Below are 13,642 nucleotides of genomic sequence, written 5' to 3' on the forward strand. Positions count from 1 at the left end.
GATAAAACTAATATTTTTTTTTGTATACTAAACAAAGAAACAAAGTTGACCTTTTATCTTAAAAAAAAATGGGCCAACACATGAGTCTTGTACTATTTATCATCATAATTCATAAGGCACTAAGGCACCTATGATTATTTAACTGTATCTCATCATCAATTGTACCGAATATGGAAAAATCTCCGATTAATATTTTTCTATGGTTGAATTGCTTGCACTCAAGCTTTTTTCCCTTTACAAGATGATGAAAAAGTTGTACAACTAGCTAAAGCTCAAATAGAATTAGATACCAAATGTTGATGACTACTATAATTAATGTTACTGGTGAATAATAATTACATTTCTGGTACTCCAATATATATGATGATGAATGTCCTCAACTTTTCATTACCAGTATTAGATTAAGTAATTGGTAAAGTTATTGTCATGTGATCACGAATTCAAGCTTTGAAAACAGTTTTCGACATAAATGCAACTAGATCCTTGTGGTCGAGTTCTTCCTCGAACCCTATATATAACGGAAGCTTTAATACGCCGAGCTGTCCTTTTTTTATGTCCTGATAGAGCCCTTTTTTTGTTTTTTTTAATTATATGATGTGCGGCCAATTTAATTTGTACACATCTCAACAATTTCACATATAAATATGGGGTACTTTATTTACCAAAACTTGTACATAGTAAAAAGGATTATCTAGTAATTCATCTCTACTTCAATCTAAACATAACTTCCACACTTTCAACCCACTCGTCCTTATAATATTGTTCAACAAAAGTGAAAAAGGGTAAAGAACAACTCTTTTTTTTTTTATTCTTGTTCTTCCCAAGCAAGTTTTGATATGAAACTTGAACCACTAAATCGGGTAACATCCTCCCTTAGCTTGCTAGGAATTCTTTGATCATTTGGAGGGTATACTCTATCATGTCCATTAAAATCAAAGCCAGATCAGAGGTTTAAAAAAAGGGTCATATATAGCTTTTAATAAGTAAAACCTAAAATATGAACTCTATAGAATCTGAAGTTTTCAAATATTTTAAGTGCTTTATCTGGTAATTTGACCATTGACCAAATGTATCAATACTTCCCTTCCCGTGAATCGTGATATAAAGGTTCGTTGGGTTGTAGAAAAGAAAATAATACTGGTATTAGCTTTTACATAGTGATTTAACTTTTTGTTTGGCAGCTTTCGTAACTTATGTGTGATTAAAGATAAAATTATCCTTAAAATCACTCATAGTATACATAACTAAGGAATGTGCAAGGTATTTTTATAACTACCAATATATTTTTTAAAATATTATATCACGTATGCTATTTTTAATACATTAAACTAAATAGTGAATAAGAAATAATTCTTGTATAATTTTATCTCAATATTCCTAATACTCTATATTCAATACTATTTTTAATACAATCAAACAAGTTTTTCTTTTATTTTAATTTTTAATATTACTAGTTTAATTTTATAAATTAACTTGTGTATCGTTTTACCTCCGTGTACATATCAAAAAGGTTACTGCATCCATGTAAAAAATAACCCGTTCGCTTAAAGGTAACTACACATAATTGGCATAATTAATAATTAAACTGATTGCGTAAAAACATATTTTTATCCAAAATAATTCCCCTTTTGTTCCAACTTCCAAGTCAAATGGCACACTTTTCTTTTACTTTTGTCTCAAAAAGAATATTATTTTTTATAATTAAAATAATTTAATCATAAAAGTCATCTTTTAAATATTAAAAAAAGTAATTAGAATTTATACTAGAAAAATAGTCAAAAAATAACATTATAGATCACAAATTTCAAAATTTTTTATATCTTTTTTTTCTAAAAAATCTTTGTACCTCCTCCGTTTTAAAAAAAGATAACTTATTTTTTTTTAATTCATTTAAAAAAAGCATTATTTTTTTTTATATAAATACTTTAATTTCAACTTTTCATATAATATATTTAAAACCACAAGATTAAAAACATTCAGTACATTTGATATAATTTAATTTAGAACCACAAAATTAAAAAATATATATATATTTTCTTAAACTCCGAAACGAAGAGAATACTTAAATAGTGTTACTTGAATCGGAGGAATATATCAACCTCATGATGCGAAAGAAGCCATCGGGGGTCTATCAAAAATAGTCTCCCTACTTCTTTAGAGATAGCGGTATGGACTACATACATTCTACCTCCCCAAACCTAGTCCATTCTACCTCCCCAAACCTCACTTTATGGAAATACACTGAGTTTGTTGTTGTTGTCTTGACCATGCGAAAGAAGCCATGAAGAATTAACATTGGTTAATGGGCAAAATAATGAGTGGAAATTGGGGGATATCCTACTAGGAGCAGTAGCCACTAGTACTACTACTTTCTCCACATTCCTTGGTTCAGCATCTATTATTCTATACTATTATCACCTGTAATAATAGCGTTTCCACGGACACGTAGCACTTCTAATTATCCTCTTCATTTAATTTTACACCATCGTTATATCAAAAATAGATATTTCATTAATCAATCTACTTTAGCAATTCATTAACATTATTAATAAAATATATCGAATTAACAAGAGCAAGGGAATAATTACTAGAAACAAGAATGGAATAATGGTGTTTTCCTTTATAACGGTCTACTTACTGACTAACTGTTGCTGCGGTCTCTCCCTTACGTAGTGGAGTCCCTCGTGGTTGGTTCAGTTTAAAGCAAACTCACCACTATCTTCCCCTCTCTAGTCTTCACGTTTCCATTTTCTTTTTGATGCCTTGTATCAGTGCTACAAGATTTTTCACTATAATGGGGTGACGAATTTTTTTTATTTTTTTTTTGATACTGTTTTACGCTATACTAATTTTGTATAACAGAAAAATATACTTGTGTAGTACGACTACTACTACTACCACAGTATACCTGTGACACTGAATAATCAATCTCTCTCCCCCTTCTCTCTTTATTTCAAATCATTCTTTCTCTTTCTCTCTCTGTTTTGTCTTGCTATAAAATATCATCTTTTTCCTTCTTGCAGTTGATAACACATTCTTTTACTAGCCTCATACAACAAAAATAGGACATGGGTGTTTCAGAAAAGACTCTCTTTTTACTCTTTCTTTGTGTTTTTCTTGGACATATTAGTCTCTGCTTTTCTTCAAAGGTAATCTTGGCTCTATGGAAACATGGGTTTTTATTTGCTGTTATTAAGGATGTATATTTGAATGATGTTTTGAGAAAAGGTGAATAGTTGGTGAAGTTCTTGAGTTTTTGATTTTTTATTTGTTCAGTTATATGTGGTGTACATGGGAAGCAAAGATAATGATGAACACCCAGATGAAATTTTAAGGCAAAATCATCAAATGCTTACTGCTATTCATAGAGGAAAGTAAGTTTTTTCTTTTTTTTTTTTCTTTACTTTTGGCTATGAGTTTTTTGCCCTTTTTTCCTGGTTTTGTTTTTGGCAAAAAAACTTAAGTGGTAATCTTTGCAGCGTTGAACAAGCCAAGACTTCTCATGTATACAGTTATAGGCATGGTTTTAAAGGCTTTGCAGCCAAGTTGACTGAGGCACAGGCTTCTGAAATGTCCAGTAAGCCCTTCTCCGAACCCCGTGATGCATAGTGTGAGCTTTAGTGCATCGGGTTGCCCTTTTGTTTACCTACTTTGATGGTTTGCACTCAGTCCACTATTTGAGATTGATACGAAAATTTGTCTTTAATGTTGAAACGAAACAGAAATGCCTGGAGTGGTATCTGTATTTCCTAATACTAAGAGGAATCTGCATACAACTCATTCATGGGATTTCATGGGACTCAGTGATGATGAAACAATGGAAATCCCAGGTTTTTCCACCAAGAACCAAGTTAATGTAATCATTGGTTTCATTGATACAGGTGATTTCTCTTGTTCCACTAGCTCAAGTTATCTTAATTGCAGCAATCTTTTTCCCAGTTAGGTGAAAGATATGGTCGTTTAGTGATGGATGGCACAAACCAAGTCGTCACGTAAAAGGCTATTGTCTTTGTTACTTTTCTTAAGAAGAGTACAATAATATAACTTTGAGAAAGTGCTAAGTTTGTCATGTGGTTGAACTTTTGAACATGGGGAAAGTAGTTCCTTTAGTATTCTGATTCCTTTTCATCTACTGTTGTAGAAGTTTTATCACTTATCAATCAATTCTTGTTTCAATCATTTGGCAATGATGGGATATGTTTGCTTAGATTTTCTTTAGCCCAAGTTTATTCAATTTCTCAACTTCCCAGTTTCTTCTTTGCATTTGTTGAACTGCTTGATGTACTTTTTGGGAAGGGGCCCTATCCATTAGAGTGACATGTTTCAATACAAAGTCATCTCTCTGTCCACAACCTTATCAGTTTATCTTTAACCTGGTCCCCAGCTTCCTTGTTTCTGTTGTTTTTTGAACTAATTAGATCTTGAGGTTAAGCTCTTAAACATTTACTGAAACAGGAATTTGGCCTGAGTCTCCAAGTTTTAGTGACACCAACATGCCTCCAGTGCCAACTAGATGGAAAGGACAATGCCAATCAGGGGAAGTATTCAATACATCAACATGCAACAGGTTTCCTTTATTTGCCGATCATTTCTTTTAGTTTAATGTTTTGTTATATAGTGGATGATAAGTGCAATAAGAACTTCGTCTTTTATAGGAAAATAATTGGGGCTAGATATTATATGAGTGGCTATGCAGCTGAAGAAGATGATGGAAAGACAGTGTTATTTAAGTCTCCGAGGGATAGTACTGGTCATGGAAGTCATACAGCTTCAACTGCTGCAGGGCGTTACGTAGCTAATATGAATTACAAAGGTTTGGCATCTGGAGGAGCCAGAGGTGGTGCCCCAATGGCCAGGATAGCAGCGTACAAAACCTGTTGGAGTTCTGGTTGCTATGATGTTGATTTGTTGGCTGCATTTGATGATGCAATTAGAGATGGGGTTCATGTCATTTCTCTATCTTTGGGCCCTGATGCTCCCCAAGGAGATTATTTCAATGATGCTATTTCTGTGGGGTCATTTCATGCTGTTAGCCGTGGGATACTTGTGGTGGCCTCAGTTGGAAATGAAGGAACCTCTGGTTCAGCCACAAATCTAGCTCCCTGGATGATTACTGTTGCAGCCAGTTCAACTGACAGAGATTTTACATCTGATATTATACTAAGCAATAGAGTTCAAATCACGGTAATCCCACTTTTCGATAGTTTACATGTTAAGTAATATTCAATTTCTTTCTCTCCTCATTATGTTCTGGAAATTTTGAAGGGTGAAAGTCTTAGCTCATCTCAAATGAATACATCTGCAAGAATCATACCTGCTTCTGAAGCTTATGCTGGATACTTCACTCCTTATCAATCCAGGTGAAGCAGAGGTACTTCGCTGTTTGTTAAATGTAGATATCTATGCACTGACAATTATATTGAAGTACTTTTTCCTTCTTCTCTTTTCCACTAGTTATTGCTTAGATAGTTCTTTGAATCGAACTAAGGCCAAAGGGAAGGTCCTTGTGTGTCGACATGCTGGAAGCTCAAGTGAATCAAAGCTAGAGAAAAGCAATACAGTAAAAAAAGCTGGTGCAGTTGGGATGATCCTTATTGATGAAGCAGACAAGGGTGTGGCCATTCCTTTCACCATTCCAGCAGCAACTGTCGGGAAAAGGATTGGAAACAAGATTCTAGCTTACATTAATAATACACGGTTCACTTCCCTCTTAGTGGATTGATATTAGTTTTAGTATTCTTTGCTGTTATTAGCACTCATCTCATCCAATTTCCAATCTTTTTTGTATTAACAGCTTCCCTACGGCAAGGATTCTCTCTGCTAAAACTGTTTTGGGAGCTCAACCTGCTCCTCGCGTAACAGCATTTTCTTCCAGAGGTCCTAATTCTCTAACACCAGAAATTTTGAAGGTAATCTGTTTGCGTAAAATAGTATCAGATTTTAGAGACTTGTCTTTCAACTGCTACTTGTTTCAACATCGATCACACTTTTCTTTTATCATCTACACCAACAAAGTCGTAAGTTGCATCCTGAGATTTTCTTCCAGGGTCTTCCACGTGGTTGGATTAGTTCTTTTAACTTGGCATCTCTGTCTTTGTAGCCTGATATTGCTGCTCCTGGATTAAACATCCTGGCAGCATGGTCCCCAGCAGTTTCTAGGTTGAACTTCAACATTCTCTCTGGAACTTCCATGGCTTGCCCTCACATATCAGGAGTTGTTGCTTTATTAAAAGCTGTGCATCCGTCATGGTCTCCCTCTGCAATCAAATCAGCCATCATGACAACAGGTAAAATAGATGCTTTACATAATCTAATTAGTTGATCCATGCATTTAGGATCTGCCCATTTCATCTGCTTGCATTGGTTTAAAGGTTGATTTATAGGAAGTTATAAATGCAACTCTCGAGTCTGAGGTTTGCTATAAAGAAAGAAAAGGCTGAGGAGAAGATCAAGATTTGGTTTTGTTTGAGCTTTGTATCTTAAAAACTGTTTGTGTGCAACTTTTACATAATAATCTAATTTCATGAATGCTAATGCAGCCAAACTGTCAGATATGCATCACAAACCAATAATAGTAGATCCTGAAGGGAAGAAGGCTAATCCATTTGATTTTGGTTCTGGATTTGTTAACCCGACGAAAGTCCTGGATCCTGGTCTTATATATGATGCACAACCAGCAGATTACAGAGCATTTCTTTGTTCAATTGGTTATGACGAAAAATCTCTGCATCTAATTACAAGGGACAACAGCACGTGTGATCAAACCTTTGCATCACCAAATGAACTAAATTATCCCTCCATCACAGTACCAAATCTCAGAAGCAAATATTCAGTAACTCGAACTGTTACTAATGTGGGAAAACCAAGAAGCATTTATAAGGCAGTTATATTTGCACCAAGGGGTGTCAATGTAACTGTGGTTCCCAGAAGATTAACTTTCACTAGATATTACCAGAAGATGAATTTCACGGTGACTTTCAAAGTGGCTGCACCCACTCAGGGATATGTCTTCGGGTCCTTATCATGGAGGAACAAAAGAACATGGGTAACATCTCCACTTGTTGTCAGAGTGGCACATTCCACCATGGGAAAGATGGTATAGTTCAGCTGCAGTGCTATTTATTTGAGTTAAAAGGGAAGTAGCAGATACTGCACCCAGGAGCTGCTGAAAATGGTTGCAGTAGTTAAGGAATATGTGAAGTGACAAGTAAAGGTTATGCCGCAGGAGGGAAGATTCACTATCACTCTTGATATAATTGCATGAAGCCAACACAAAATTCTTAGTAGAATACATGTAATTAGTAGCTAAATACAAATAATTAGTAATTCTTTATTCCATTTGTCCCTAGTTTTGAGTTTTGGTTCTTGCAACCAAGTCAGTCAGCATACTCCAACTTTTCACAGCTACTTGAACACTACAAATTCTTTCTTTTACTTGTCTAGTGTACTGCATTATTGATTGGCATCTCTCCATGTATCTGCTTCTATCTCTGCTTGTAGTTCATTCTTTAATTAAATATCTTATCATGTTGGTATTATTAACCTATGAAACAAACATAAAGCAATTATCTTTCGACACTTTGGCAAGTACAAGTTTTGTGACTTTCAACTGATCCAACATGCAGTTTGAATAAAATCTAGCAAGGGAACTTGAAAAAGACTGAGGGGGGTTGGGAGGAAGTTTGGATTTGGTAATCGTGCAAAACAACTAATTGATTTTATATAATGCATCACTAGCATCTCCACTATCAAATAACACTTGATGCTAACAGAAGTTGGATTGTTGTACACAATTCTGTATATATCTCCAGTTTACTGAAAAACTACACTTAAACCATCATATACGCGGGCGTTGGGATTGAATCTCTGAAGGATCAACCAGGCCTTCTAACACAACAAGTTCATCAAGAAGTGTTAGCTTCTCATCTTCAAGGGCCTTAATCTCATCTTCGGCTTCTCTCAATTCTTTACTAAGAGCAAAACTTTCTTCCTCCAGCAATAGATACTTCCTCCTCAATGCCCGATATTCATTTCCAGAAGTGGAAGAATCCTGTGAGAATTCAGGTGTTGATTTCTCGGCATATCGAAATAAAGGGGAAACTTCGTTCGGTGGGATTCTTTTGGTGGGTTTTAGTCCATTTTGAAATGGCAGTGCATGCAAATCTTGTATCCTTTTTGCCTTATTGCCTTCTTTTTGCAACACTGGAGCTTTTTGTAGTGATGTTTTCTTTTTCCTCAATTTAGAAGCTGAAGCTTCCTCAGGTCCTCTCTGGTCTTGCATATCTCTATATTTGATCTGAAAGGATAAACAGCCATTGATATCAGAAGGATGGAGTTGAAAGCGAGCTGCAGTGGAAATAATCCACGGGAATAATGGAATCCAACTTCCAAAGGCATCAGCAACAATGTCAAAGCAGCATTACAAAAGAAAAGTCATTTGGGTTTCAAAAGTCTGGTTGAGAACAAAAAAAGACTCTCAAAGAACATTATCAACAGATTTTATAGAAATGAATGTTGCTTGCTGGTCATAAAACATTGGTCCATCTACCTCTTTTAAGAAGATTTAGGAACCATAACTTACGAGTCTCACCTTTAAAAAAACATAAAAAGATATGATCCAAGGCTCGGTAAAACTTATGCTAAATAGAAATAGAAAACTTTTGCTAGCCTCGCTAAAGATGAACCCAGGAAGCCCTTTGCCAAATTCTCATGATCCAAGGCAGCTAAAAAGGATTAACTCGGTCAGACTTAGTCCGACTGAAGTAAGGTCATGAACAGTACCGAGCTGGTTAATGTTCATCCAACCAGAATGTGGTTCAGTCTCTAGATTCTAACTCATGCAATCTCCCTCACCAATCTCACACATAAAAACAAAAGAACCCTGAAAAGATAATTGGTAATTCCTGCATGCAAAAGTAATATCCCATTAAGTTTTCATTATCATCCACAAAATCTTGGGGTTCGTTGGTGGGCCAGAGGGAGGTGGCAAGGATACACTCAGGAATTAACAAGAAGTTCCAGTTACTAGAATAAAGTCCGGGCAAGAATAATACCAGTCCGGAAGTTATGGATTGAACTATCAAGCAGAGTGGAATGCATCAACGGAAAACCGGAAAAAAGGCATCTGAAATAGCATCAGACAGTTAAGAGAGCAGCACTGATGAGTGTACCCCCTCCAAACACTAAGCACCAACATAACAAAACGTGAATCCCAGGTAACATGAAAACCACTTACCAACATTATCAGTTTCTGGTACATCAAAGATATTATCGAGGGAAAAAATTGACGAGGTAGTTCTATCAACAAATAAGATCCAAAAATGATATGGAGAATACTGTTCCAGACATCTCAATATACAGAGCACCGACATAGTGACACATAATTTATTTCTAAATAAATGCACACCGGAAGCATCATTTTTTCACATTCTACAAAACAACTTGCAAGACTGGACAGGGTCATGCTGAAGAATCTCTGTCCACGTCTGAAGCTTTGGCTTCATTTGTTTGTTCTACCTTCTCCATAGATTTTACTGTTTGAATTAAGCAAGATGATCTATTATACTCTAATTCAAGATGACAGCATTTGGTACCAAGGAGACACTGTTTTTGGGGCTTTGTTTCTTTCGAGAATATCTTATCATCAATTCTGGTTGGTATCGCCGATTTGACTTTAGACTCAGAGAATAACATTTATGTATAGACCAGCAAAATGATGGACCTTATGAAGCCCAGCCATGCAGTATGTCTCCAACATAACCAGAAGAACATGCAACAAGAATTACAAGTAAATTAGCAAGTTATTAGAGCTGATATTCCCACCGCTATATCATATTTTGTGGTTGGATGTATAAAAGGAAAATGGGTTCCACAAGCTACCATAGCTTCTTATTAAAACATCCACAAAGTCGTATGATTCGTAAGTCCAAGCAACTTCTATCCTTTGACACTTAACAGAAACATCCCTCAACAATGACCTAATATGATTCGAGAAAATAAGTATTATGTCAATAATGGAGGAATATTTCAATCAGATCTTCTTTTCATCGGTATACTTCAATGATATCTTGCAATAAGAAAGTCAATGTTCTACACTCAAAGTCAATCCACAATAGACTCAGGTTTAGTTGAGTAAGGAAAATTCATTTGTCAATCCAAAGACTAGAATCGCTTATAATGTCAGACTTGCAGGCATAATATCAAATTCCAGATTGAATGAGCCTACATTGACACTAACTGCAAGTTAAAGTCAATATTTGACAAGAACTATCTCCAGTGGCAGTTAATGAAATTGAATGGGCATATTACAAGAAGATTTCCTTCAAAGGCAGTGTCCTTTTCACAATTAGTAAAAGAACAGCTCTCTACTCAACAACAACAACAACAACATACCCAGTATATTCCCACCAAGTGGGGTCTGGGGAGGGTAAGTGTACGGAGTCCATACCACTACCTCAAATGTGAGATAGATAGGTTGTTTCCGATAGACCCCCGGCTCAAAATAAAACAATCTAGATAAGGAATAGTAAAAGAACAAGATACAATAGAAAGCAACGTATCCAATAACACCATAAACAAGATACACCAAGTAACACACCAAAAGATACAACCTCCTAAACTCAGACTAAGCTTCTACCCTAAACCGCCTCCTCCACAACTTTCTATTCAGGGTCATGTCCTCGGTAAGCTGGAGCTGCTCCATGTCCTGTCTAATCACCTCCCTCCAATATTTCTTTGGTTCTACCTCTACCCCACTTGAAACCATCCCTACCCAACCTCTCACACCTCCGCACTGGGGCATTCGTGCTCCTCCTCATCACATGACCGAACCATCTCAATCTCGCTTCCCTCATCTTGTCTTCCACCGAAGTCTTTCCCACCTTGTCACGAATAACCTCATTTCTAATCCTATCTTTCCTAGTACACCCACACATCCACTGAAGCATTCTCATCTCCGCCATCTTCATCTTTTGGATGTGGGCCTTCTTTACAGGCCAACTCCCCACCCCATACAACAAAGTCGGTCTAACCACCACTCTGTAGAACTTTCCTTTTAAGTTTGGAAGGTACCTTTTTGTCACACAAGATACCGGAGACGGGCCTCCATTTCATCCACCCCTACCCCAATCCGATACGTGAAATCTTCATCAATCTCTCCATTCCCCTGAATCATAGACCCCAGATACTTGAAACTATCTCTCTTACTGATAGAATGAGTGTCAAGCTTAAAAACCATATCGAACTCATGAGACACCTCGCAGAACTTACACTCCAAATATTCCGTCTTGGAAGGTTTGCCGCCAAACCTACAATCTAGCATTAACTCCACTACGTGTCTCATCAATCAAGACTACACCATCCACAAAAAGCAAACGATAAAGTACCTCACCTTGAATGTATTGCGTCAAAACACCTATCATAAAGGCAAAAAAAAGGGACTAAGCGTTGATCCTTGATGTAACCCCATCAAGACGGGAAAGTGTTCCGAGTCCCCTCCTCCAGTCCTAACCCGAATCTTGGCTCCATCGTACATATCCTTAATCGTCCTAACATACACCATAGGTACACCTCTAGCCTCCAAACACCGCAAAAGAAGCTCCCTGGGAACTCTATCATAGGCCTTCTCTAAGTCGATAAATATCATGTGCAAGTCCTTCTTCCTTTCCCTATACTGCTCCACCAGTCTCCTAACGAGATGGATGACTTCAATAGTCGAGCACCCTGGCATAAATCCAAACTGATTTTCAGAAATAGTAACAATCATCCGCAACCTCAACACTACCACCCTCTCCCAAACCTTCATAGTGTGACTCAACAACTTGATACCCCTATAATTGTTGCAATCCTGAATGTCACCCTTATTCTTATACAACAGAATCATCGTACTCCATCTCCAAGCTTCAAGCATCTTCGCTGTCTTGAAAATTATAGGGGTATCAAATTTAACAAATCTAAGCCTAGATTTCACTGTTTGAACAGCTAGCATTTCAATGAGACAACTTCAAATTTTCAGAGCAAACATAGTCTTGAATGGCTCTAGATTAAAAGAAAAATCAAAAACCCAAAAAGAATTGAACTCAAGCCAAAAAGAGCATTGCATAAAAGCACAAAGCATTTGAAGCTAGACACTGGCTTAGGAAAACTAAACTTCAATAGTTATATATTTGATGATTTGGAAGAATACATGTGCCAAATACACAAATATTCCCATTTAGAATAGATGTGCTACATGGTAACAACCATTCTATTGAGTGGAAGAATCATTGTCCCTATTTTAATAAGTTCTCTCCGCAATCTTCTTCCTCCAATGTGCATCACTTATTTTCATGATAATCGTGGTGTCCGCACAAGCTTACACAAACCTTGACCAATTCCAGGTATCATCCCCAAGATACATGCCACCTCCCACCAAAAACAGGTTACCAGGTAACTTTGCCCACCAAGTCCAACGTGCATCATTATTTTGACACAAACATTTTAAAAATACACCTATTCAACACAAATAACAACAACAACAACAACAACATACACCGTGTATTCCCACAAAATGGGCTCTGGGGAGGGTAAAGTATATGCAGTCCATACCACTAGCTCAGATGAAGTAGAGATGTTTCCGATAGACCCCGGGCTCTGGACAGATAACAGTATAACAAAAAAAAAACATAATAATAAACAACAAAATAGGATGACACACCACTAGATAATAAAAGAAACAAGACACCGATAGAGTAATACTATAAACCATCTATTCGAGATCCCAAACATCATCAGAACACTATAAACAAAAAACTATAGGCACAAATACAACCAAAGCACTCCTCCCTACTATTGCGGACGAACTCCTACACACTAACTTCTATCCTAATTTGCGTCCTCCACACTTCGAGACAAGGGTCATGATCCATCACAAATAAGAGTATCAAGAAAAAAAAAAAAGACTTGATAATCTTTATTCAATCTAAGAAGCTTATAATCAAATAGGAAGATAAACTGCAGCCATAAAAAGGGTAACCTAACAAATTCATGATCAACCCTACGTAAAAGATCAACTAATAACAAATTCAGTCTTCAACCAGCTAAATCCAGTTCAAATTCTAACAATAATAATAATAATCGTAATAAAATATAAACAAGAAGAGAAATTCAACTAAGACAGGCAAAACAATAAATCACCTCTTCTTATTGCCCCAAATTAACTGGCAAAATTGAGTGGCTTTGAATCTCCTTCAAATCTAGGCCACGCCAACTTCTGGGTTTTGCCTATCTTCTCCTTCAATCTTTTTCCTCCACTCTTTTCTTTTTCTTTTTCTTTTTCTTTCTTTTTTCTACTTCTGTAAAATTACACCCACCTCCGCTCTATTTCCAAATACGATCTTTTTAGCAATGAAATTTTTTTACTTTTTTCCAGAATTGAACAGCGGAATCATGTATGGTTATAAGATTTCAAAAAATCTTTTTTTTTCACTTTTTCTTAGAAAAGAAAAAAAGAAATTAAAAATTCTGAAAATAGAAAAAAAATCACTTTTTCACTCTAAATTATCTATAAAAAATTAAAAATAATTTTAATTTATTTCATGGCCAGACACTATTTCAATTAGGGTTGGACAGATTATGATTCGAACCAAAAAAATTGAAAAACCAA

At 36.1% G+C, this 13,642-nt stretch overlaps 2 protein-coding genes across 4 annotated transcripts; one reads left to right on the forward strand and one right to left on the reverse strand.

Moving 5' to 3' along the window:
• The first annotated feature begins 2,781 nt into the window (after window positions 1–2,781).
• Window positions 2,782–7,434, forward strand: LOC107858871 (subtilisin-like serine-protease S). 2 transcript variants are annotated; one of them, XM_047406582.1, is made up of 12 exons: window positions 2,782–2,799; window positions 3,024–3,149; window positions 3,277–3,374; window positions 3,480–3,577; window positions 3,723–3,881; window positions 4,456–4,567; window positions 4,656–5,184; window positions 5,266–5,360; window positions 5,455–5,697; window positions 5,795–5,909; window positions 6,101–6,287; window positions 6,540–7,434. In XM_047406582.1, exons 2-12 carry the CDS (start codon window positions 3,069–3,071, stop codon window positions 7,100–7,102), a joined length of 2,280 nt encoding a protein of 759 aa, XP_047262538.1. In that variant the 5' UTR covers window positions 2,782–2,799; window positions 3,024–3,068; the 3' UTR covers window positions 7,103–7,434. The 2 variants fall into 2 exon arrangements, with proteins under 2 accessions (XP_047262538.1, XP_016559159.1); XM_016703673.2 differs by lacking the exon at window positions 2,782–2,799 and having other exon boundaries at window positions 2,939–3,149.
• A 261-nt stretch (window positions 7,435–7,695) lies between these two features.
• Window positions 7,696–13,406, reverse strand: LOC107858872. Of its 2 annotated transcripts, XM_047406583.1 has the most exons (3): window positions 13,174–13,406; window positions 9,054–9,124; window positions 7,696–8,296 (listed from the first exon to the last, which is right to left on the reverse strand). In XM_047406583.1, the coding sequence occupies exon 3, from the start codon at window positions 8,279–8,281 to the stop codon at window positions 7,838–7,840; it is 444 nt and encodes a 147-aa protein (XP_047262539.1). In that variant the 5' UTR covers window positions 8,282–8,296; window positions 9,054–9,124; window positions 13,174–13,406; the 3' UTR covers window positions 7,696–7,837. The 2 variants fall into 2 exon arrangements, with proteins under 2 accessions (XP_047262539.1, XP_016559160.1); XM_016703674.2 differs by lacking the exon at window positions 9,054–9,124 and having other exon boundaries at window positions 13,174–13,403.
• Window positions 13,407–13,642: the final 236 nt, after the last annotated feature.

Source organism: Capsicum annuum, chromosome 2 (genome assembly GCF_002878395.1).
Source record: "Capsicum annuum cultivar UCD-10X-F1 chromosome 2, UCD10Xv1.1, whole genome shotgun sequence".
Taxonomy (NCBI): domain Eukaryota; kingdom Viridiplantae; phylum Streptophyta; class Magnoliopsida; order Solanales; family Solanaceae; genus Capsicum; species Capsicum annuum.

What these genes read in the sequence shown, in the direction of transcription:
- LOC107858872 (XM_047406583.1), bottom strand. Translation starts at nt 8,281, where the DNA reads ATGCAAGACCAGAGAGGACCTGAGGAAGCTTCAGCTTCTAAATTGAGG.
- LOC107858871 (XM_047406582.1), top strand. Translation starts at nt 3,069, where the DNA reads ATGGGTGTTTCAGAAAAGACTCTCTTTTTACTCTTTCTTTGTGTTTTT. An exon ending in CATTGGTTTCATTGATACAG is followed by an intron (nt 3,882 to 4,455) that starts GTGATTTCTCTT and finishes TTACTGAAACAG; the next exon opens with GAATTTGGCCTGAGTCTCCA. An exon ending in TTCACTCCTTATCAATCCAG is followed by an intron (nt 5,361 to 5,454) that starts GTGAAGCAGAGG and finishes CTTTTCCACTAG; the next exon opens with TTATTGCTTAGATAGTTCTT.